At 38.2% G+C, this 25,755-nt stretch overlaps 1 protein-coding gene across 3 annotated transcripts in view; it reads right to left on the minus strand.

Annotated features, from left to right (window-relative positions):
• Positions 1–5,351: 5,351 nt before the first annotated feature.
• The window catches only part of ANXA2 (annexin A2), a 36,622-nt gene continuing 16,218 nt past the window's right edge, over positions 5,352–25,755 (minus strand). For all 3 annotated transcript variants that reach the window (XM_005511201.4, XM_065076126.1, XM_065076127.1), the window contains 11 exons: positions 21,894–21,993; positions 16,736–16,830; positions 14,139–14,252; positions 11,955–12,045; positions 10,418–10,497; positions 10,037–10,096; positions 9,262–9,355; positions 8,435–8,530; positions 7,437–7,495; positions 6,644–6,766; positions 5,352–5,738 (listed from right to left, as the gene is read on the minus strand). In XM_005511201.4, coding sequence (XP_005511258.2) covers positions 5,679–5,738; positions 6,644–6,766; positions 7,437–7,495; positions 8,435–8,530; positions 9,262–9,355; positions 10,037–10,096; positions 10,418–10,497; positions 11,955–12,045; positions 14,139–14,252; positions 16,736–16,830; positions 21,894–21,993 — 972 coding nt within the window. In that variant the 3' untranslated portion in view covers positions 5,352–5,678. The remainder of the gene's footprint in view (positions 5,739–6,643; positions 6,767–7,436; positions 7,496–8,434; positions 8,531–9,261; positions 9,356–10,036; positions 10,097–10,417; positions 10,498–11,954; positions 12,046–14,138; positions 14,253–16,735; positions 16,831–21,893; positions 21,994–25,755) is intronic.

The following is a 25,755-nucleotide window of genomic DNA, read 5'->3' on the forward strand; positions in this document are numbered from 1 at the left end:
AAGACAAAGAAAATCTGGGATCAAGCAGCCAGGATGTCTGCAAGCCCAACATCCACCCAATTTAAGAGAAACTCTGAACAAGGTAAATGAGTACTATCCTGCCTGAAGGGTCTGCAACACTTCAAAACCTGGTAAATACCTGATATTAGGAGGCAGTCGTACAATCTGAGACTCAGACACTGAAAGTTATGTAGACACCTAATCCCCATTGCTAAAACTGACAGGTGTAGATCTTCACAGACACTGGTGCTTAATACTCTGAAAACTGAAGATACGGACCTGAATTTATAGATGGCTCAAAACTCAAGCCAAGCATTTCACTTACTTGGACAGCTCAGGCAGGCTCTTACAGCTTAACAGACACGTCACACCAAGGACCACAGTATTACTTGCCCATCTCATGGGTTGCATTTGATAAATTTAGGCACAATATTCCCTTTTTTCTTTCTAATATTTAATCAGAGTAAATCAATCTGTACATGTGAATTATCTGCTACATATCCAACTTCACGTCCTTTTAAAATAAATTTCTTACACACAGGACCAAGAGGCATCTCTGCAGCTTATTCATCTAAAATCAAGGTGTTTTCTGAGCTATGACCCACACTAATCCAAAATATATACAACACAAGTCATTAAAACAAAAAAGACAGAAAAGCAGATTGCAGCTTCTCTTCCTAGGTTCTGTGCTGCCGAGTCTGAGCTCTAGTCGTGCACACTTGGTCAGTTTCTGAATATTTTGTTAGTTCATCAGTTACCTTACTGAATTTAATGATTTTGAGCCTTTTCGCTCCTGCCTAGCTGCAATAACTTGTTTTAAAACACTGCATTAGCATCATCACCATCACCAATTACAGATACAGCAGCTTATTTCTGAAATAACTGCATTACTTATTTCTCTCCACAATCCTGTCTTTTGCATATGGTAATAAATGGTGGAGGGAAGAAGCAACTGAAAAAGTAAAATCCCACCCTACTAGTTTTTTGTTTTCTTCTACATGACACACACAAGCTAATACAGCTCACATCCAGGCAGGTTTTGTGCTGACAGGCCAACCCTGCTCTCTCAAAGTAAAACAAATTGGTCCAAGACAGAAGAGGGACAGAAAAAAGAGGAAAAATTTCCCACCTACCCACATCAAACATGTACCATGTGAGACCTGAATGTAATCAGAAAATAAAAAGCAGTTGCTTTAATAGTAATTATTAAAATCTTGAAATGTTGAGTGCATTTGCAATATACAAATTTGCAGCAGACCACGAAAAAATCCTCCTGTAATCCATCATTTGCAGTAATAGCACTGTGATGGAATCACAGCCCAGAACCACTATATAGCACAATCTGTTTTCTGCTTTCCTACCTACAGGGAAAAACCTTCTTACAATGAGGAAGAAAATTCAGAACTATGAGTTCACAGTCAAACCTAATACACACCTAAAGAGCTCCTAGCACAATTGTTTTTTAATGAGGGGGTCAAAATAGAAGTGGGAAAGAATTTAGATCCCCTGTTATGAATGTATTTATTGTAAAATGCCAACTGTTGCTTTAATGACGTATTTAAGTACAATATTGTTCATGTCTGTAGTCAGTTAATTGCAGCACCATCTCAGAAACAAAATTTAATTTACTATATAATCACAGAAAGCCTACAAAGTAATACCCATTTAACAATTTTATTACAAAATATTTTAAAAAATATTGTTCAAAAATATTTACCCATCTTTACTACTTCATAAATCTAAAATATTTTAAAAATATTTTTTCTTGCATTTATTTTAAAATTAAATAGTGCTAAAGCGACTTTAAAATAAACCTTTCTCTTTAATGGAACATAATTTCAAAACATTTAATAAATTCCAGCATTTCTTAAGATGAGCCTTTTGAATCAGATAATTCATCTTGATTTCTATACATAAGTGATAAAATAGATTTAATGAGTATTCTTTCAATAATAATAATAAAAGCAGATTTTCAGATAAGTTCTGTGTATGCTTAGAAATAGCCTCTGTAAGTCTTAAAGCTTGTTTTCACCTTACCACTAAACCATTGCCTGCAAGTAAGCGTGTATAAACCAGCCAGCCAAAGACGCTCAGCAGAGAAAAGAATATTGGCCAAATTACTTATTAGTTATTCAATCAAGAATTCTTAAGCAATATACTCTGTTCCACAATTAACACACCTGCATATATTCCTTCCAATCACCCTTCTTCAATAGCAATGTATTTTTTTCTATTAAGCATTAAACAGGACTTTAAAGAAGCCATATTAAAAAAGAAGTTCAATGAATATCTTAAGGCACTAAAAATGCATAAGCTGAACATAAACAAAGTTACCTACTGTAACTATTAAAACTATATTAAAATTTTAAAAACATTCCCTGTTGTGAACACATCAATCAGTGCAAAGCAAAGGAACATTAATACACATTAATAAATGGAAATATCTCCTTTAGAAGAGGTACTTTAATGGCACATGTGTTTTATTAGTAGTAGTAAAGACAGTCAAAATGTTAAAAGTGTGCAATTGCTAGCAATTAAATTCCAAAGTGCTAACATGAATATAGCAAAAGACACGGTGGTGTATTTAATTTTCTATAGAGAAAATAAGAATGAGTACCTGTTTTAAATCAGGAAGCAGGAAATAATTTCAAGATCAAAACCACTTCCTGTTAACGAAAGGAGAGAAAATTCCTTTACAGTTATTGTCATTATTAATTCACCCTATGAAAGGTTATTTATAGAAAACCTTTCAGTTTTGAAAATTCATAACATGATTAGAATATAAGACATCATTTGGGTTGCCTATGCCTAAAAGAGAGCAATTATAAAATTTGGTTAAGTATTCCAGAGAACATAGCCAATTCCTAGATACAGAAAAAATACTGGAAGATGAAACCGAATTTTTGACAAGAAAGCTTAGAGTCAGGGAATGTAAATGTTTGGAGACAGCAGAGTTCATAATATATAGGGAGGTATATTAGGATTTTTTGTTTTGTTTTGTCTTGACTGCAGGAATACTTGACGCTTTCTCTGAGCTCCCTCTTGTGAGCGGCTGCTGCCAGTGCACCAAAAGCATCCCCACCGGCAGGACTCCAGTAACGGATGAGATGCAATTTCATACTAAGTTACTTGTTTCTTAAAGCATCATGCCCGAAGGACCTTGCAAATAGCAATGTTTGGTTCCAAAGATATTATCCATATACAGTTACCTGTATAGAAATAGAAAGACATCCCACCCTCACAAGTGTAAAATATCAAAGGAAAACTTTTTGTTGTTGCATGTGTTACTGGAATGGGAACTCCAAAGAGCAAACACAATAAGCTAAATCAAGATCTGACCCGAAAAAAACCTGAAACTGGACCTTCACGTGTTCTTGGGACAGCAAAGATCTGGAGAGGCATGGGTTTTGTTTTTTTTTTTTTTCAGAAGGTAAATAGATCTTAGAGCAACAGTCTAAATTACAGCATAAGCAACTGAAAGTTGTTTGGTTTTTTTTTCTTTTTGCCATGTGTTCAATTTGGCAGGTGGGGAATTATTAGTAAAACATTGCAACAGTGCCAAGCACCATTCTTCAAGGTATTCCTGATATCCAAAGTCCTGGAGACTTTATTTTTGCAATACATCTCTATTGACAGGGATCTACCCTGCATATTAGTGAGCCTGCAACCAAATGACAGCAACACCAGAGCCTGCAGATTTGTGCCTATCTGGAATATCAGTAATACAAAAAAAAAAAAAAAAAAGAAAAAAAATCATCAACAATGCCAACAAACAACTTCAATTACACTCCAGAAAGCTTCTAGATGTCACAGGAGACTAATTTGCTTTCTAGTCTGCAGTCAATGAAAATGGTCCTGGCCTTTGAAATCCTGCCGGTTTATTTAACATTGCCTCACTCCCAAAGAAAGACTGCCTGCAATTTCCAACGCCCCGCAGCAGCGAGACAGAGCATGCTTGCCATCAAATTCTAGTTGTTCATTCCACTGACTGGAAAAATGCCTGCTATTTGATTTCTTTCATAGGGCCACATTTGAGCAAGCAAAGTTTATAGAGATGACTTACCTAATTAGATTCAAGGAGTGATCTGCTATCTCAGCAATAGCTTTTAAATGTACAAAACTAGATAGAGAGGCATTTTGTAAACAGGTGTGAATGACACTGCTCCATCAGGCATTAAATTGGAGCTGCTCCTGAAAGATGGCATCATTTGTGCCATTAAGTTACCAATATTTTATCAACTCCAGTCTTTTTGCACCAAATAATACTTGTGCTGTACAGCCAGAGATATTTCAGCAAGATTTCTCACATTTTCAATAGCAGCATGAAGCAGGCTGCTGTGTGCTTCTCACATCTTTTCTGAAAGGTTGATTTTAAGTCTCAAAATCTCTGAGGAGTCTATCAGCCTTTGAAACAGGGCTGCAAACCAGGTAATGCCTGAGGGAAAACAGCTGATACTTGCCTGCAGTTTTGTATTTCCAAAGGAACAACAGCTGGGAGAGGAGGAAATTGTTTTCTAATTATTTAATATTTATGTTAGTTACACACAAGGCCTCTAAGCTAGGCAGGGAGTGGCTGCCCAGGCCGGGCCCGCACACCAAGGTGGCCGCTCCCCTCAGCCGCCATGTGAGGGACCAAATGCAGCCCAGCTCCAGAGAAAGCTTTGCTCTTTACACCTTTTTTCCCCAACATTTGGACGTAGCTTTCTTATAGTAGTAGGAGATAATGTTTCAGTAAGACAATAAAAGTGCCTTTTAGCGAGTGAGCTCACTTCACGGCGGCTAAAGACTGCAATACCTGTCACCACACAAGGGAAACAGGAGCTCCGAGCGCCCCGCTCAGCCGCAGGTTTAAGGCGCGCGCCGCAACGCCCGTTAACGGCTCTTCGCTGTCCTGTGCGCGGTCCCAAGTCCCCTCAGCCGGACGCGAGCCCGCACCGGCCCCACGACGCGAGGTGGGCGAGTGAAGGGGCGGCGGGAAACTCCCTCCTCACCGAAACAACCGGCACCCACCTCGCGCGTCCCGCTCCTGCCGCCGGGGCTTTCAAAGGAAACACTTCTGCTGCACACAGGCTGATTAAATGTGTAAGAGGGATTCATACCGTTAGCCCCTCACACACAGGCAGAGAAAGGTGTGGCTCAGGTGCCAGTGTCACTTATTTGGGGGGAAAAGGAAACAAAATAATAAAGAGAAGGGCTTTGCTTCTGAGAAGTTCGATCATTAAACAGGGGAAGGGCTTCAAGGGAGGAAAATAAGGTTTCAGCCACAAGTAGTAAATCCTGGGAGGAGAAAAACAGTACAAAATAAACAGCGAATTGTTGACAGATTTTTCAAATTCTGAGAGAAACCCATCTTCTTAAAGTAAAACTTCCATTTTATTTATGTTTTATTAGAAACATTGCACAGAGAGACAGAGTCTTTCACAAGCACCTGTAACCCTGTTTATCCAGGGAGGGTTAGTTTCTCTGGCTATGCACTGTTAGGACATGGGCAGGGCCAAGCACGGCACTCACTACTGCTGAGAGATGCACAAGCACCAGAAAGCGTTTTACATCACTGCTCCAGCAGATATAAAGGCAACTCAAGGTTAGCTAGGCATGTCAATTTTTTTCTAGGATTACAGTAAAATGAAGAGCAAAGACAACATGTCTCTGGATTTGGGTTTCTTCCATCACAGTTTTCAGTCTTCTCCACCACACAGGTTCAGCAGCGCCCTCTGGTAATCCCCCTTTGTGTCTTGCTGTACAGCAAGGGAAGAAAAATACAAAATACATATAAGGAAACCGTCACAAAATATGGAAGTATATGCATTACATTCTAAACCTGTGGGACATAATATGTTTTGCAGTTGAAGCCTTGTCAGCCTGGAGGAGACCATCTAGACTGTGCTTTCCTTATGTGTGAACTGAAATTATTTATCATTCTTGCCATACAATTGCAAGGTCAAGAAGGGAGATAAATTTTGGTATAAAAAAGAGCAACATAAACTAAAGCTGAAGGACTCAATTCTGTTCCTTCTCACCAATCACTGCAAAAGTCATACATCAAGTTCATTATTTTGAAAATTTGTTTAAAATTAAAATTGACACCTTCATAAAAAGATGTTGGCTTAAGATTTTGATGCAATTTCATCTATGCAAGGAAGAAGGCATCATATGCTGTTGTGAGGGTGGGTAGAAGACTAGTTTTTAAACAGATGCACAAGCTTTTTACCTATGTACCAAGTTAAATAAAACCTAGCACCTGTAGCTCCTGTCCAATCACAGAAACAGACAAAAATATGACTCTAGTTAAAAAGCCTGCTCCTTGGACACTGAAATGAAAGAGAGCAGCAACTTAGATGCTCTGTTTTCGTTCAGCTATCACAGAACAATTCTGGTTTTTCTTTTCTTTTGGTCTGAGGATAGGGTCAGGTGAGCAGAATTTTCCTTCGTAATACATCAGCTGATGGCACAAAGCCTGCAAGTGGCTGCCAGGAGCTATACCAGCTGTAGACTGTGAAGTTAAAGGTGGGTTTTTCAATAGTTCATGGATAATTATTCTCACTGCAGCCTCTAAAACATCTCCCATGAAATCTAATGGTACGATTAATCCAATGAAGACTGCTGCAAAGGTCCATACAATTAATAAAAAAAAGAAACTTACCTGGATGAAATAATAGAGAGATTTTCCATATTTCCTCTTGAATTCACTCTTAATTTTCAGCATGTCAACCTCACAGCGGGAGACCATAATCCTGATCAGAACCTTGTCACGAGTTCCCTTGCCCTGCAATCAGATACACATTTATGACTGTAATAGCTAAAATGCAAAAGAGGCCACTGTACCCAATGGTAAGACAGCAAACTACAGGCAACTGATATGTAGCAATAAAAGCTACAATAAATGAAATCTTTTAACTAAGATTATTGTGATCCAGGAATTTGAGCACAGACACACCTTCCTCATCAGCAGTGTTTTACCGACTTCCAGTCACAAATCTAGCTACTTAAGACTATAAGCAGCAGTTCTAGTTCACCAGGAGGTCTTCCTGGTGTTGCCTAATACCTGTCACTAGGCGTTTCTCTTCCATCCCTTTTCTTGATAATGTGTTTTGAGGCAAATTTTGTCTTATTTTGGCACTTCAATAAAAAGCTTTTTCTGCTATCAAATATTTGTTACCTGCAAAATACGTGTCTAACTTTTCTAATTATAATCAACTGATCTGATACAGATATTTATTATGAGGCCCTTCCCTGTATTTCCCTATACAAGATGCATCTAAATAGATGGTCTAGGCTCCTAACTGTTAAAGAATACTTTTGAAAAATACTAAGTCATTATTAATTTATACATGTGCCAGTCACACATCATACAAATAGAAGTGCCTAAGGAATCAAAATTTGATGAAATGATAACAAGAAAGAAATTAACAGAAAGAAAGAGCAGTTTTCTCTACCTTCATGGAATCGTACAGTCTGTCCGCAAAGTACAGCTGCTTGTTCTGAATGCACTGGACTGAAAGGAGGGATAAGAATAGTTGAACATCCTGACCATACATGGAATAGCACAACAAAGAATCTTGGAACCATTTTTAATGATATGATAAGTAGCCAAAATAAGGTTTTCTGCAAAAGTTTCTCCAAAAGGTCATATTCAGAAATTATTTTTACCTGAGTTGTTACTTAGAAGTTGTTGGGCTAAGCTCATAAATGAACCACAAACCCTTACAATCTGAGAAAGTGTTTCCTTCCATTGCTAGTGTCATTTCAGAACACTAGCGCTCTCACACACACACATTTCATTCTTCCACTCCTATAAGCAACCTCTTCTTTGAAAACAGTCATGAGAAGCCTCTCTTTCAAGGCTGAGCTCTGTTTATTCTCTATTTGCATTACAAAACTCTCAGTTCACCCGTAGTCTGAAATGGATTTTCCTCTTAAAGAATTTCTTGGTGACATTCTTGTCATCTTCATCTCATGCCACAGCACCCTCACACCCTGTCTCCCTGTTTCAGAGAATTCAATGCCAAATCAGGTCTCTTAGCCTCTAGTATCCTCCACTGCCCATCTTCTCTCACATACATACTGTTCTCTCTCCTGCCTATGTCTATATTGAACATATATTGTGCTCAGCTACAGTTCCAACCTCTTTGTTTGTTTGGGGAAACAAACATTACATTTCTGTATCAGACAAAAGTGGAATTAACAACAGATCACAAAAGGCAAGCGTTTTTATTTTCATCTGGAAGGCAAGGTTTATATTTTGCAGAGGGCAGAAATATGCTACTTTTCAATACTTGTAATATCCTAAAATACACTAGCAGATCAAATAGTGCCAGCACTTCCAGTTTCTTTCTTGTTCAGCAACACAGAGCAAGTCAGGCTCTATCCTTAACATGATGTACTTCAAGAGCACTGAAAAGAACTCCTAAAGATACTCTTTAGGGTAACTCACCAAGATTAAGGAAGGCATTCTCCAAATCTCCCTTAACCTCCTTCTTGATGCTCTCCAACATATCATATGGGCTGTAGCTCTTGTACCTGTCAAACACTATCACAAGAAATAAAACAGGTGAAATCAAGCCAGACCAAGAACCGGTAAAAAAAATAAGAGAGCAATGTGGAGACATACAATTAAAAATAATCTGTCCAAGTTCTTCTGAGGATTTAATCTTAAGTACAGCCTAAGTTTGTTAGCTAACAGTAAAGTTCCCGTGCTATGGCCTTTTTGTTTTCTCTGAACACCTCTATTATCCAGCAAAATACCATCTTAATCCTGTATTTGTGTTTTTTTAAACAACAGTGATTTAGGATCTGGAAAGTCTTTAAATGGCATTCCCATGTGTTTCTTACAGCAGTATCAGAGCTGCTTTTGAGATTCTTCACTGTCAGATTGAAACACATGATACGGCTAAGCTACTCTAGGACAGAAGGAAAAGCTAAAGGATTTATTGAGGTCTCTTGCAGCCACATTTTCTAGATTTGTAAAATTTTTGCTCTCACTGTATGTGACATAAAATTGAGCCTTTTTTCACCTGTGTAAAAAAGAGCTCTACACACCTTCAATCTGTGAGATTAACACATCCACAGAAATAGTTATATTACAAAAAAAAAAAAAAACAAACCAAAAACCCAGCTTGGACATGAACTGAGATTTAGGAGATCTCCTGTGTTTCATGAGTGCTTTTCACATTCATTTCAATCATCTCTGGGACAAAACAGTTACCACTTTGGTATAATTCTCTTTTATAGGAAAAAATAAATCTATCTCTTGACTAGTACCTTTCTGCAGATGGGGGACACTTCTTTCAGTCATAATGCTGATCCATTTAGGGACATCAGTCCCCTTTCTCTTCACACCAGCATCATAGAGCTCCTGGGGTTAGAATGAAAATATCATGAAAAAATCATGAAAATCAGGAGTTACACAAGAAGCCATTGCAAATGGATACAATCTCCTTACAAGAAAATAAGAACTACTGGAACTGTGTCAGAGGGAGAAACACAAAAGGCCACATGGTTGGGCAGACCACCAAGGAGAAGATCTATGGATCTAATCTGAAGCTATGCCTCATTACTTTGCATTTACCTCTATGTACATGTTTTACTCTATATTTAGCTCTGTTACCTCAGCAGAACTGCTCTTGACAGCTACAGATGTAGTAAGACAGATACAGATGTAATAAACAAGCATTACCAGCCACTAAGTTCAATGATACGTCCCTCAGTCTTACACAATTACTTGGTTAAAACCAGTCTTCACAATGTACGTGTTTCCTTTTGTTAAAGGCTCTTTTTCTCAATATATTTAAGGGAAACACCAGAGAGCTTCTGTACAGGTACTAGTGGGTAAGTAGCCCATGAAAACTGACAGCTGAAAGTATCAAGATTGCAAGTGGCAGATACCTTAATAGCATGCAAACATTACTGTGCAAAACAATCTGAAATCTACACACCCACTTTCACAAGTACTTCTCACTCACATGGCACTTGTACTTTCAATATCCCCAAAAGCTTGATCAACTTCAGACATTTAATGGCCATTACCAGCACTTACCCTGGCATCTTGGTCAATGAGCTCATAATCAATCACGGAGCTATCTTCACACCTTTTACCCTTCAAACAAGGATAGCAGTATTTAGAAGAGTTTTAACAGACAGTAGCAGTTTCTTCTTCACATATTCTTTTCTCTTTGATTCGGAATTTTCGAAATAAGTAACAGTGTGCTCCATCTCCATTACGGAGCCGCTGCTATGAATGCTGCATTGCTGTTGAAATACTCTGCCCTTCAACATTCAAATTTTTTTCCCCAAAAGACAGTGAAAATATAAGGACATTTAAAAGTTAACAGAAAACCAATTGTTTTACTGGCAGCCATCAATCAGTTATCAAAGGGCAGGCACATTAGGAAAAGTGAAAAAATATTAACAGACCTACCTTAGCCAGGGCAACCATTAGCTTGCGGAAGTCACCAGATGTGTCTGATATAATGTCCTTTTCCAGTTCTGTCTTGTACACTAGGAAACAAAATATTATTTTCAAGTAAATGGTGTCCTACAAATACTCCTTTACAGGAAAAAAAGCCGCTAATTACTGTGTTTTATGCACATATACAAACAGCTACAATCTAAGTCACATGTGGAAGACAATGAAAACAAATGCATGCTCGCATACAACAGAAACTACATTCCTACCAGCTAGTCATAAGAACTGCCTTGCAACCAAAGTCTGCCATGGAAACATAACAGGAAAGGCTAAGACTTTTAAAAGGAAGGGAATATTGTTTTAAGCTTTATATTCTGTTAGATCATTCTTAGCTACCAGTTAACGTTCGCTTGTTTGATATACACAGCATTTAGGCTTTATCCACTTGTGGATTTATGACTGGACAACTGCAATTACAAGTTTAATGCAAAAGACAAAAGCTGATATGATAAACCAAAGGAATGCTATGTGTGATTCTGTTCTGGTATCAAGACATTTTAATTGCTTTCCAAGTGGTCATATTCTATATTGCTACAAAATCACATTTTTTCTTCTTTTCCACAGCAACATTCTCTTTGGTGATACATATATATATATTATATATATATTATATATAATGATAACATATATATATTATCATCATATTATTATTTATATTATTATTTATATATTATATTATATTATTATTATTTTTCACGATACCAGCCATTAAGACTACATTGGTGTTGCTTGTGATGTTTGACTTATCAAGCACCTTATCAAGCACCTTTGACAACTATTAAGCATCAGCACACAGCAATTTTCTACATTTCCGCCTATTCATGGTGAAGCTCAACTCTGAAGCTCAGGGAAACAAACAACTGCACGCTGAATTGCAATAAACCCAAACAGAATGGCCAATATAAACATATAAGGAATATTAAAGAAAAAGTAGTATTTTTTTCAGGGGGGATTTTAGGTCACTCATACCTACTTGTAAACAAGTAAGAATTGCAGCTTCAACCAGATAACATACTTTAGAAAAACTGAAAAGCAGAATATATGCTTTTATGAAGTTTCATTTCACATCTTTTCTGGCAGGTCCACCAAGTAAACTTACAAGCATCCTTCAGTAGATTTCAGATTCATCCTCTTATTACTTAAATGATCCTAGAATCCATAAATCTAACATAATTAATTCTGTCACTATGCACTATGACTATTCTGTCACTAAGCTATCTCTGTAGCTTTAAAAAAGACCCTATTTAGACACAACTTATATGAGTAGTATATGTTCTCCAGTTTATGTGTTACCAAACAACAAGATAAAACTATATAAACACACACAAATAACCAGGACACAAACACAAAATATTATCTTCTGTCCAACTGCCAGAGAACCAATGCAGATGTTGTGTAAGTGACCCTAATAATCAAACATGCGCTGAGGGGAACTTATCAATGTAACTTAGTGTAAAAACATACATTGAAACTTTCAAAGTAAACTTACTTTCCCTGTAGACTCTGTTTATTTCACTAAGCTCCTGATTTGTTCGCGAGCAGATGATTTCAATGAGCGTGTCTTCATCAGTTCCCAGACCCTGCAACACATGAATGATTCAGTGAGGTGCTAGAAATGAATAGGCATGCTTATATGGTTTGAAGATATTGTGCAGACATCTCCTTTCTCCCATTCTAACAGTTTCACAAACATTTAGGGGTACTTTTTGCTAACTGAGCCTGACAAACCCCAGATTGAAGGTTTTTAGTTGCCAAACACTACTCCAACAGCTTTGAGATCCCGCAGATATTATTTCTGGGCAATGTCCATTTGCTGTGAGTGTCTGTATCACTCAGTGGCCCCACCAGCATAACTGGATGAATTCAACTTATTGCGGTCCATGTGTGACTGTTTTCTGTCCATTGAGAGCACAGGAAGAAAACGTGATTCTTCACATGCAAACAGGCAGCAAATCAACTTAAATGAATGAATTGTAAGGTCTCATATAACATTTCAAAGCCACTTTTGTGATCAAGGTCAATGAAGAACCAGTACTTTGAACTAAGCTGCATATTGAAGGAAAAAACAAAAAAGGACTAAACCCAAGCAATTTTATAAAATGGCTACATTTAAGAAAATTAGGAAAGCTTTTGACAGAGTGGTTTTAATAGGTATCTGGAACAGAAATGAAGGCAAAAAAAACCCTAAGATTTTCTAAATATTTTTAAAAATTATTTTGTAAGAATGTGTACCAGAAAAATCATTACTTCCTCAGTGATAACTTTGCTATACCCAGCCTTGACTCCCATGTCATAGCATATTATGCTCTCTGTGTATCAAGTCAAACTTCAGCTCAGGCAAATTCAGAACATGAGACTAAGTGTCTGGGAGTTGGGAACAGCTGACCTCAGGAGAAAATGGAATATTTGACATTTGTGGTTACTATGAGGTAATGGCTTGGCCTTTGGACTGCAAATACAGCATAAATGATACATAAGTATATGGCCATCCTCTACATATTATATATTTAATATATACTATATAATATATATAACCTATCAGATGTGATATGTTATGCAAAAAACAAAACAAGCAAAAAACAAACAAACAAAAAAGAACCAAAACCAAACTAATCTGCTTCACAGTAAATTATGGATAGCCTCTACTTAAAACCAGAAGAGGGCAGCATCTGATTAGTCAAAGAAGGAATTTGGCCCATAATTAAAGAGTTACCATCTCTGTACTGGGTTGGATTTTTTGGGTTTAAGTTTTCTGTTTGGTTTTGTGCAGTTTTTTTGTTCTTTGGTTTTTGTATTGTTTTGTGTTTTTTGGGGGGCATGTGCTGGTGGTTTTGTTTGTCTGTTTGTTTTTTAACTCCTTCTTCACAGTCTAGAGAAAGTAATTAATTGGGTTTTTGTCTTGTTCTGAATTTCAGCTGCCATATTTTCATATTTGGTTTTAATTTTTTTATTTTTTTTTTTAAATAACCTGATCAAGAACATTCAGAACTTAAGTGATTATTACAAATACAAATTCTCAAACCCTAGTTTGCTTAGAAAGAGGAATGCACTGGCATGAGAACCTCTCAAAGTCTTGTTTCAGTGGCCTGTAGATATTTCTAAACTAGCAATCTATTCCATACTTGCCTGTGATTGTAGGGGACTAAAGACAGTGACTCACTGCTGTGCTGTTTCTCCAAAGACTGCTTTTGATGCCCCATGCTCAATCTCCTCGTGGTCCACACAGAGGCAGGTCTTTGAATGTTCTTTCAAGGTTAGTCATACAACCCAGTAATTGGAAACTACTCTTTTAAGCCTATAAATGTTAGCAGAGGATTTAATGGCTCCAGCTTACAGCTGCTATCTTAATGTTTTTTTGTACTATGGACCTGTATATTGTTTTTAAGAGCAATCAGCAAAGCAGCACCTGGCCAGAGCAGCCGCAGTTATTCCTGACCTGATGAAAATTATTTTTTTCCTTAAAGAGAGGATTGAATTAAGAATTTAAAATCACATGGTTCCAGAATTTTGTTCGTTTCAGATGCCTTGCAGCTGGATACTTGAACTGTAATACTAAAAAAAAAATAATAATCAGTGGAGACATTTGAAAACTGTGGCCTTGTATACAAAGTCCATACTCATTCTTGAGACAGTAACATCAGACTAACATAATTAAATTTCAAAGCTCATTTACCTTCATGGCAGCTTTCAATTCAGAGGCATCGTACTGTGCTGGTGTCTTCAGCAAGCCCAAGATCACTGCCTCCAAATGACCTGACAGGGCAGACTTGAGCGCTGCAGAAAGTTCCTGTAAAAAAGGAGGGATGATGGAAGAAAAAAATTAAAGCTCTCTTCTGATCTCCAGAGAATTCAGCCTGTAGTGCTTTAAGTCTCCAAGCCTGCAACAGTGTTTCTTATACAATTGACAAGGAAACAGAACATAAAGAGCTTTTCTTCTGTGAAAGACTAAGAAATTAGGGCAAAAGAATTTTTTCTCATCCTTTGAAAGCAAGAAGAAATTCACTGATGGCTGACAAAGTGCTGGGAAACATGGTGCAGACACATCTCAACAGCTCCGCTCTAGTCTTGAAGCACTGTCACTCTGTTGGAGCTAATAAGCACAGATGGATCTGAGTTTGACTCCCTGCGGTCAGTGCTTCCCCATCATACTCCCCCAGTTTTCCCAGGAGCACCATATTATTTGTGTTTTTCCTGTTACCCCAGCCCTTTACTAGCTGAGACATTGGAAAACTGACTGCACAGTTATTCCGCTGTACGGGCCCAGTTTGCAAACATCCAGCTGAAAGAGAAAAAAATTATCTCTGAGCACAGAAAAATTATCCTTGTCTTCAAGGAAACGATCAGAAATGTGTAGCCAAAGTCTCCGTTGTCGTCAGGCAATCCTAGATAAAGAAACAGTCAGGTATGTTTACTTCACACAATGCTGGTAAATCTGCAGCAAACAAACTCAGAATCATGTGCTCTTTTATGGGTTGCAGATGCCACTTGAATAATGCTAATATCAGGTTCATTGTAGTGTAGTTACAAAGCTGAAATCCCTGGGATTGAATCTGGCTTTCACACAGATCTATGTATTCCCTGAGCTGAAGTTATTAATAAATCTGTATCATTCAGAAAGGAATTGCTGCATTTCAGTTGCTGGTTTCTACAGTAACAGTTTGTGAGCTTGAGGGCCAGGGGAAACAGGGGTAGACAAAGTGACTTCAGCAAAATTTCTGAGAAGTTTGCACCAGAGAGATAAAGACACAAGGCACTTTGTTCGTTTCCAGAGCTGCTCATTTAATCCAGGGCACTAATATATGCTAAAAGAGTATGCCCGTATTGCATGGATTGACCAAGAGCAGGAGTGGGGATTTGGGGCACCTAGCTGCCCTAATGTAAGAAACATTTTAGTACAGTAACTCAATTTTGGATACAGTATTCCACCATTTATTTTTGTGAAAATAGGTTCTTCAGACAGCAGCTGAAACAGCAAAGAAACCATAATCTTTATAATAAATTTTAGGGCAATGTAATGAATTGCAATTAGTTGAGTGAAGATTTACCTACATGTTTTTTCATATCCCACCTCTCCTCTTGTCATTCACCTGTTTATTTCACTGAGGGGTTTCTACTCCAAATTTTTGCTGTTACTACAGACTGTTTTTTCTTTGACACTTGTTAAACTTGGTAAATTCAGTTTGCTCTTGCATCACAGCAAGGAAAAAAGGTGAGAAACATTTTCATTAATCAAGTTGCAGAATTTCTTGCCTGTGCATTTTTGTGCTCATGCAAAACATTTAAGTGACACATTTCACTACTAGGGTCCACTGACAGGCACGATTGTCCCAGTGTCCCAGGGTGTGACTGCCAGGGTGCAGCCGTGTGCACAGATGCATGCGTCCAACCTGTGTGTGCTCCTGCCCGTGTCTGTATCAGCCATGCACAAAACCTGGTGAATTTCCAAAATTTAACTCTAGATTTACATTTCGTTTCAGATGAGCATTCTGGGCTGCTATTGGAGGATTACCATTTGGGTCTGGCCAACCTGAAAGAGATACATGCATCATAATTCTAAGTCTATGCAAGTTTCCCCTTTTTTGTGGGCATAAAATTTCAACTACGATAAGTTTTGCAAAACCTCAGAAGTGAAGAGAACAGCTCTTGTGTTCTAGACAGCAAGACTCATTGCGCAGAATTTTGCCCACATTTTACAGATTTCTCTATGTCAATAGGTCAGTACCTAAGGTATTTCTGACAGGACAATATCTTATGATAGTTCAACCCATTATATCAACTTTGTTTGACACCTGTAGAGTCTGTAGGACAACTGAGTTCAGTCTTTTCTGATTTAACCTAGCTCCATGAACAGAACAGAATACTTTCCGTTTGCTGAGTTGCATTAACAAATAAACAAACAATCCCCTAAAGCATTTCCCTTTCATCTTCTCCTTTAACTGAGCTATTTCAATGGCTTTTCACGACTATCTCACCAGGGAATCCTGTGGCTGGCTGACATGGCACCCATTGTGATTTCTGGATGTGCTAGGAAACTAATGTCTCCAACAGATATCGGTCCCAGTTGTGCATACTCAACAAATTTGCAAGTCCCATCAGTCCTAAACTGTGACAGCATGGACAAAGCAGATATATCTTTAATTATAGTGAAAACATAAACCAAATAATACTTATCTCCAGTTTACACCCAGTTAACTGTGAAACATACAAGCCCTGAAAAATCTGTCCCCAATAGAAGTATTTAATACTTGGTATTTCTTCATATTTTGCTACCTTTTTGGTTCTCCTCTGATAGGCAAAGGCAATATCCTGCCTCTGTTCATTGCTGCGGTTTGTCAGGATGTTGATGATGGTGACCTCATCCACACCTACAAAGACATAAGACAAGGAGTTAAAGAAGTTTCCTTGTTACCGTCCTCTTTGTACTACTACATTCTCTGACACTCAAAACACAGCATAGGTGCTGTCTAGAGCAGAGCTCGACAGCACGGAAAGCCTCATGTGTCTTAGTTACAAGTTTTGGTTTGAAAACATGCTGACTGCACATTTCAGCCATAATCTACTCCTGCACATTTTAAGGTGTTCCCGTTTTATAAAATTTTAATTCTCCCAGTCCAGAAATGGCCACACAGACAGACACAGAGATGTTGGGCCTTTCAGCTGTTGCAGGGCCACAGCATAAGCCAGTGTCTGAAGCTTTTTAATAAGTTATAACTTTAAACCATTCTTGGCATTCAAAAATGACAAATGACATTTTCAAGTTTAATCACGATTGTGATAGATTAGAAGCCCACAAACAACTGCATTGAAGTTTCTTATTAGCATGCTTTGTGGATGGAAATATGAAGTTAACTCATTGCTCTGGCATTTAACGGAAAATAAGTGCTTGTACTTCACACTTGGGAATCGTGCCGCATGGACAGGATGCTGACTCACATCTGCTGAGGTAGGGTGGAGCAGGAGAGCAGTTCCAACAGTTTGCTTTGCGGTTCACTAAAATCTCTGGAAGTTTTAGGGTAGTGAAACAAAAATTCATTTCCAAATTTTTTTCTCGCTGGGCACATCTTCATCAGTGCATTTGGATCAATGGGCAACTGAAAATTAAACATTGTGGCTCACGTATTTTTTTAAAGCAAGAAAATTCCTTGCAGACAGAAATGTATTTGATGAGGGGGAAGCAGATCTTAAAAAGCCCCTCTGATTAATAACAACTTTTCTTCTAAAGGAGGCAATCTGCTGGTAAGATTGCAGTGTTATAAGCTCAGTCAGAAAACAAAAAGATGAAATTAACAGAACCAAATAATTAGTTGGAGTTTATAATTTTTTTGGTTTAAAAGACACTGTACACAAATTTCCATGGAGCAAAACAAAAGCACCAGCATTGTTCTGACCAAAATGGATGAGATGGACAGCCACCTCACTTTCTAGGATGAGGTGCGAAGAGAGCTAACATACTTTCGTTTTGCAAGGGCTGGCATACATCCAGCTCATTTACTAGAAGTTTGTTCTCTTAAATTTCCTTTTCAAAGACAGCATGGGCAGAATACCAGAAGCTATGTCTATCTCTTCTAATAGCACCCATGTACTACACAGCTCAAATTATTAGTGGAAGATGTACGAGATGAGCCCTTGTGAGGCCTCAGCACCACGGTGTCTCTGCTACCAACACAGTCCTAGGACTACTGGACAGAGCTCATGATCTGCAGTGTCTTATTTTCCTTGGATAAAACTATGATCCCACTGGAGTCAAAGGGAAAAAAATAGATAAAGACTATCATTTCAGCTCTGCTATTTTGCTTGGCAAGATTTCAAACCCAAACCACGTTGCAATGAGATATTTCTTTACTGATACTATTAACATTCTGAATATGTGACTGATGCAGTTGGATGAATTTCAGGCACTATCTTCCCCCAGAAGCATGCCAGCAGATTTCCTCTAAACTTTTACTTCATAACATTAAAAACTCTGTTAAAGGGTATAGGTGTGCTGGATATACTATATAAACAGAGAATTTAATCTTGCAGAAGATCTCTGTTATGATTTACACCTCACCACTGTTTTACCAATTTCTGGATATAATAAATTTATAAAGATGTATGTTCTAAGCACTTTCCTACAATAAAACTGTGTTTGAATTCTGCCAGTCATGGAATAAGAAAGTATACTATGAGACCTTAATGAAAGGTTGTGGTTTAGGTTGTAACCTAGTTTGACAATAAAATGACTTAACCAAGTATTTGAGACACACACAGTTACAATGCTGGGGAATAACACTTAAATAGAAAAGAGACACTTCAGCAGTCTTCTTTCCTACAAGGAATTAAAAGGAAACCTAACATACTCTGTCAGTACTCTTCTAGTCAATTAGTTTCTTCTATATAGGCTCACATACTTAAGCTAATCTATACACAGGACACAATGAGGCATTATACAGAAATCAAACAGCCTTTTGTCTTAAACAGCAAAACCCCAACATTGACAAAGGACACGCTAAGGCACAAGATGAACTCACTACAGAAAAACTAAATAGCATAACAATTAATCTGGCATAGCAATGACATTTATTACAAAAAAAAAAAAAAAAAAAAAAAACAAACCTACAACAAGCCAGAACTGTAACAAGTTATTTGCATTACGCAAACTCTAGGTTTGCTAACTACAAACTGGTTTTATATCATCTAGTGCCATTTTGGCACATCTCCCTTTCTAGACTGTTGGATATATATACACATAAACCCCCTGCATTTCATTCAGCTCCACTCCAAACCCAACAAAGGACTGGGCAATACATCTGTGCATGATAGTTTTTGCAGATAAATCTAAGCCCCAATAAACACAAACTATTTCTCACAGATCCCACAATAGATAATTAGATGGCTAACCTCTGAGGAACTAATTTGAAGAGTGTGAATGAATGTTGAAATATTTAGGTATTATATAGAGCAGAACAATCAGACATGCTATCCTGTATCTTTGCCCTGAAACAAATATACAGCTGTTGTTTAGCCAGTAAATTAAGTTTCACCCATTTTACACATGCCCGATTCAGGAAGTTTGCATTACTGGGAAACAGGTGCATAATTAATTAGATGGTAACTTCAAAACTGGCCCTCCCTGACTGCAAATACTGTACTTGCATATTGTTTATATAAAAATGCAGAAGGCATACCTAAATGATTTCCCAGAGATAAGACTCCACAGGATACAGTTTCCACAGTACTGCTATAAAGGATATGATTTGAAAGACTACTTTCATGATTGTGAAATCCTGGCCCATTATAGCATATAAAGACGCAGGTTCTCAAAACAAAGGAATGGATTTCACAGACCAGGAGCCCTTATCCTGTATAGAGTAAAGCCCCCAAAATGTTCAGTTCTTTTGCCCATGTTTTTTTTTTTGAAACTGACCACCTCAACCACAAAGAGTTTGCATATGTATTTATAACCTGCTACACGTCTCTCACTGTCTTAAAACATAAGTCATATTACTCTCTACAATTTCACATTGCTTATTTCTACCTTCCTTATAAAATGCAAATTAATTGCTAGAGAATTGGTGACACTTCCTAGGAAAAAGGTAGCTGCTGCGGGTAGGGACTATTTGCTCATTATGAGTGTTATATTTTTAGCTCAAAAAGCATGAAGATATTTCCAAGAAATATTTTAAAACATTCTCTTGCAGAAGAATTTCCCTGTGTAGCTGTTTACATCACTGTTTGTAGAAAACCAATTCTTGTCTGAATAACTCCGAATTTTCATCTGGGAAGACCCCCGCATACATTCTAGAGTCCACATTTTAGCAATTTTTCTGAATTAGCAGATGCAAATGTCTTGCAACCAACCAACCTGGAAGAAAGGTCCTAACACTCTTGTTTTTTATTTCGCCCAGGAATAGTTCATTTGAGAGAGTCCTCATGGTAGAAGATTCAGTATTAGAATCATAAAGAGATTCTCCCCCTTAACACCTCCTTCCCAGAAGAGCTCCTGGATAACAAGCTAATAAGCAGAGATAAGCTCAATCCTCCAAACATGCAGGTCCATGAACAAGTTTCCCTATTATTTGTTCAGAGGGTTGGGAATCATCTCTCTAACCAAATGTTTCCACCTAACTTAAAACCAAACTCAAACTGCTTACCTTTGCTGGAAGAAAGTGAAAAAACAACATGAGCTTGACTTTCCTGACTGGAAAAGCTTTTGTACTGCCTAGGATATTGCAATTTCCTTTTGCGTTAATTAATAGCTTGAGTGTTAGAATGTGTAAATTTGTACCTATCCTGAAAGTCTGGCAGTATATTTGACATGTTTAGATTTGCCCTATAATCAGAGCCATAAAAAATTACTAAGTCTAGACAAAACTCTACATACAGACAAAGCATCTGCCAAACATGATGATTTACTCCTCTCTTGCAAGAGGATTTTTTAAAATAAAAACAAATCATAAAACGATTCAAAATCTAGACAAGGGGTTTCTCCAGTGCTTGTAAGGGAGGGCAGTATTTTACATTTTATAGCAAGCCAAACATGTGCTTTGTTGGCACTGATAGAAAATTCAGCATTTCTTTCTGATGAGAAACTGTTTGGCTTTTAAATTTCGCCCTCTCCTGACACGTGAGAAAAAGACTTGGCAGTTCAGCTACGCCCAGCGGTTGCTTATCTGGCCTGGAGGAAGCCTGGCAAGCATGGCACCCCTGTTCTTTGCTACAGAGCGGGACAAGGACAGAGGATCACTGCCCTGGGACAACCAGCAAGCTATCACTCCAGCGCTGCAGTTCAGACTCCCCATACTCCTGATTGTTTCACCATATCCGGCTTTTCCACACAGCTGCATTTGTCCCCTGCTCCTCAGTGGAAGTGGTGAGTCCTGGCACTGACAGAAGGAGATGGAAGCCTACCTGAGAGCCTTGCTCAGAGAAGCAGAGGACTTGTACATTGGCCTGACTCCGAAATACTGCAACATTATTACAGAAACTATATTTCTAGGACCTTCTTTGACCCCAAATTTTTCAAGTCATCCCTATACATCTGTCTGAAGAACTGAGAAAGAAATGTCCAATCCAAGAATCCAGTAGAAATCCATGATTCAGAGCTTCATCCCAAATCACTGCCACAGAAGCTGATGCTTCATTCACAGTGGCAGAAAAGTAGTAGAATTTGAAGTACTGATGAGTCAAGAGAAAAAGAGAGGACATTTTCAGTGATAACCTCAACAACTCTTGGTTACAACTTCAAAAGCATATTCTAAACCACATATTTACAGAGTTCAAAACCTAACTCAGTGAGGTCTAAGAAATCTAACACCTCCTAAAACAGGTATCCTAGAGTAAGGCTATTTAAACACTGGTCTTGAGACACAGTTCCCTTTAACTTTTTTTTTCATGCCAGCATTCTATCTTGCAAGTAGAAGAAATAGCCACAGCTCATGTTCCTCACCTTTGGTCTTGATGGCTGTTTCCAGAGCTGCAGCATCCCGGTCGGCATCAAAATTTGAGTAGGCCTTAACTGTGGCATATGCACTTGGTGGGAGAGAATGCTAGAACAAAAAGAAGAGAAACAACCTCCAAGTTAAATCACGTAATCCTGTCCTTGCTGCAGTTAATAAAATACATGCCTCTTGGCTAGCTGGTATGTAGACAAATCTTCAAATATAACAACTGCCATCAGAGTATATGTGAAAATGGAATTCTGCTAAGAGCCCACAAACTCTGTTCTCCCAATGTGTATTATCCAGAAATCCACTCACAGAAATGCTTATTATAACAAAGAATATATACAAATAGGTATTATGTATTATTGCAACAAAAACCTAACACGTTCCAAGTTTATTCACTAAATGTCAGTTTTCTCCAATCTGGATTTTTCCGGCTAGATCTGAAGGAAATTGCCTAAAGAAAGCTAATTCAGAATTACTCACAATCTCCTTCTGAAACTCTATGCCTGCAAATAGTTGGTTTCAGCAACATGAGGCTAACAAAACAAAATGACATTTCAGATTACCTCTGCTAAGAGAACTTGCAGGTAAATTCACTTCATAAACAGTTGCAACATTTTGAAAGTTATCAGATTTTATCAGCTATTCATTATTGTCCTCTCCTGAGGATTGTAGTTAAAACAAAAAAAAGGTCACCAGAATAGAGATTCAACTCTTCTCGGCTGCTTCAGTGCAAGCTAACTGTTTAGCTTATATCACCTCCCATGGGCAGGTTAAATTAAACCACCGATCTTCATATAAACAGCTGAGAAATATTCACAAATCCCACTCAGCTGAGTTCAATTTAAAGACCTAAAGCTCTGGCAGAAATGTCCAGTGACTAACACCTGAAATTGCCATAGCTGTTTCCTAAGTGAATGAATGACCAAGCTTTCTCAGTGAAGATTCCCAGAAATGTTTGTTTCAGTCCCCTACTCCAACAGAAAACCATATTCATAAACAGGACTAAGCTATCTTAATATGTCTGGAGGTTCTTGTTACATGCAAATTGTTAAAAGGAGGACAAATTGTAACTAAAAAATTCCATGTTTTTTTATTGCATTTGACTATCCTGTAGAGGTCACACTGTCCTGATCGGATTGCTCTGACAGCAACCACTGTGCCTTCTTGAGACAGTCTGTGTTATGCTGTGGAGACGGGAAGTCAAAAAAGCACCAATAAACCAAACCATTCTTTCTTTCGTCTCTTGCCATCAGCTCAATGTAGCAAAGTGGCCCCAGTCTGGCCCACAGCCATACCACAAAACACAGCCTTTCCTGTTAGCAGATCAAATTGCTAACAGAAACAGTAAGTGGAGATGTGCAATGCAGCCTCAGAAAAATCTGCGTGCCTGAAAGATTCCTAAACCAAAGCTCATGAGTATACACAATCATATGGCACTTCTATCTAATTAACCAGCACTGCTGGATCATCTGAAGCAGGTCATCTGGTGAGCTCAGCAGAGGTGGTACCTCTCCTTCCACCCAGCTCTAAGTATTTTTTGAGTCATTCGGACACAGTATTTTAGTGTAAGATTATCATACACTGAGAAGATACATAGCCTATTTGCAATTTGGGAGCCGTCTTTTCCTTTGTCCCTCCACCCAAAGCATGTAACACATTGGATTCAGATCCCCTGACGCTGGTCAAAAGACCCAAGAAGTGCCATGAATGTATGAATACCCAGGAGAGACAGAAACCCCCTGCTGGCTACTCTACCAGTATACAGGCCATCTTCAAACTCAGCAGCTACAAAGATTGTGCTTTACTCAGGTAAACTGTCCTGAGTACCTGAGCAGATTAGACACAGGTCCTCTCAGTGTGAATATTCTGCCTGTGAAAAGCAGCCATTTGAATCCCAGATTATATGGTCTCAAATTATTCTGGTACACTACTGTACCACAGTACTGGTACTGTATGTTTTCAGACAAGAGAGTTTTTCCAACTGACTTTCCATTTGGTTCAATACAAAATTTTCCTGGATGTGGCCATAAAAGTTCAGTGTAAGTAAACAAGGAGCCTGGGCCAGATTAACGCAGAGAAAGAGGTTTTTTCCTCCCCATACAGCTAGTGTGCTTCAGAGGTCCTCCAACAGTTTTACCTCTTCCAAGTCTGATTAACTCAATCCTATTGGGAAGAGCAGAACATGAGGGAGAAGCATATACCACTAACATGAAAGCTGAAAAGGCTTAATTTCTTCTAAAAAAAAACCTGGACCCTTTCAAGATATCTACATCACAGTATTCCCTGTCCTCAAGAAAAATCATCACTCATGTTTGAAAACTAACTTGACATCATGCAGCAAGTAACCTATAAAGCCTTGACTAAAATACAGGCTTCCAATTCCCAGTGCAAAGATGGAGCACACGATGAAGCGTAACAGCAAGATCTTTGCCACAGAATCTTCCTATACTCTCTCACAGACAGATGCAGAAACTGCAAGCATAGATTAACTTCAGCTCAACTCCCTCATTTTCCTAAAGGAAGGAGAAAACACGACCAGGCTGAAGCAAGCAGACCAGTTAACAAAGGCAATTTCTTCATCTTGAAACAAACCAACCACTATACCATTGATGCAGAACGCACAAATTCCTTGTTGCATGGGACAGGACTTGGGTTCAGCTGGACGATTCTATATGCTCAAGGTTAAAAACTCTTTTTTGAGAAGAATGGGTGTTGAAATACTGTGTTTAACATCAGTTAACTTGCTGAATCACTGCTTAGGGGAACTGAGCAAATCCTCTGTGCAAAATAGCTACTCAATTCTGGCTTCCAACTTAGGTTCAACAGAACGAACCAGCTGCCTGATATTTCTTGCACTCTATGGCAGGATTTCTGATGAAAATGCTGGCATGGAACAGTTGTCAAATTTGACTTTTGCTACTACTCAGAAACATCATGGAAGAAACATTTCTACCCTTGATTACAGATTGCTCAAATATTATTCCAAAAGTAATTCACTGTTGAAACAAATGTGGCCAAGGAATCTGAAGAGCTGACGGCTTTTGCAGTACAAAACCAGCTTTGCTACTTACCTACAGTGCACTAGCCCGTTCTTCGCAACAGCTCTTTCGCAAACGTCATGTGGTACAATTTATTTTGCAACGAGTAACAAAAATAGGCAAAAAGTTTGCTTGTATGTAGCTCAGATCTAGAGTTATCGGCTATAAAATTTAAAACTATAGCAAGTTTATAAGCAACATAATTAAATGATGCAAGGGCAGGATTCACTTCTTCTTCAGTGACAATCAACGAAGCACAAATTTATGGCATGATATCCTGACGGTACACTGCTAACCTTACCATCTAATGTTGCAACATAAGAAATCAAAAAAAGAGAGCGTGGCTTTCTGGTATTTCAATAAAACTATCAAGCAAGCTTTTCAAAATAGGAAATGAGAACATACATTTGAGAAAATAAGCTTTTTCAAGAGATGGTTTGGTTTTGGTTACAACCATTACAGAAATAAGATCCCAAAAAATTTAATTCCCATTAAGTAATGTTCTCCATTTTTAAATGATGATAAAGGAAACAAGCAAACAAGAAACGAGGAAAACTCAGAAGGTATGAGCAAAAGCAAACATATTTCCATCTTATCATCCTTAACTCACTTGTTCCTTTGGAAGAGGGACCACAGATGCAAAGTAGCCATTCAGTCTGCCCTGTGACCTCTTTCATACGGCCCAGCACATAAATACTGCTCATGCTGCTGGCCAGTTAGAACTGTAATTAAATCTCGTCACCTCATACAATTGTCCTATGGTTTACAGCTGCTTTGTGACTGAAAATTGATCACTGCTGGCTATGCTAGTCATTGATATTAG

Source organism: Columba livia, chromosome 11, assembly GCF_036013475.1.
Source record: "Columba livia isolate bColLiv1 breed racing homer chromosome 11, bColLiv1.pat.W.v2, whole genome shotgun sequence".
NCBI classification, from domain to species: domain Eukaryota; kingdom Metazoa; phylum Chordata; class Aves; order Columbiformes; family Columbidae; genus Columba; species Columba livia.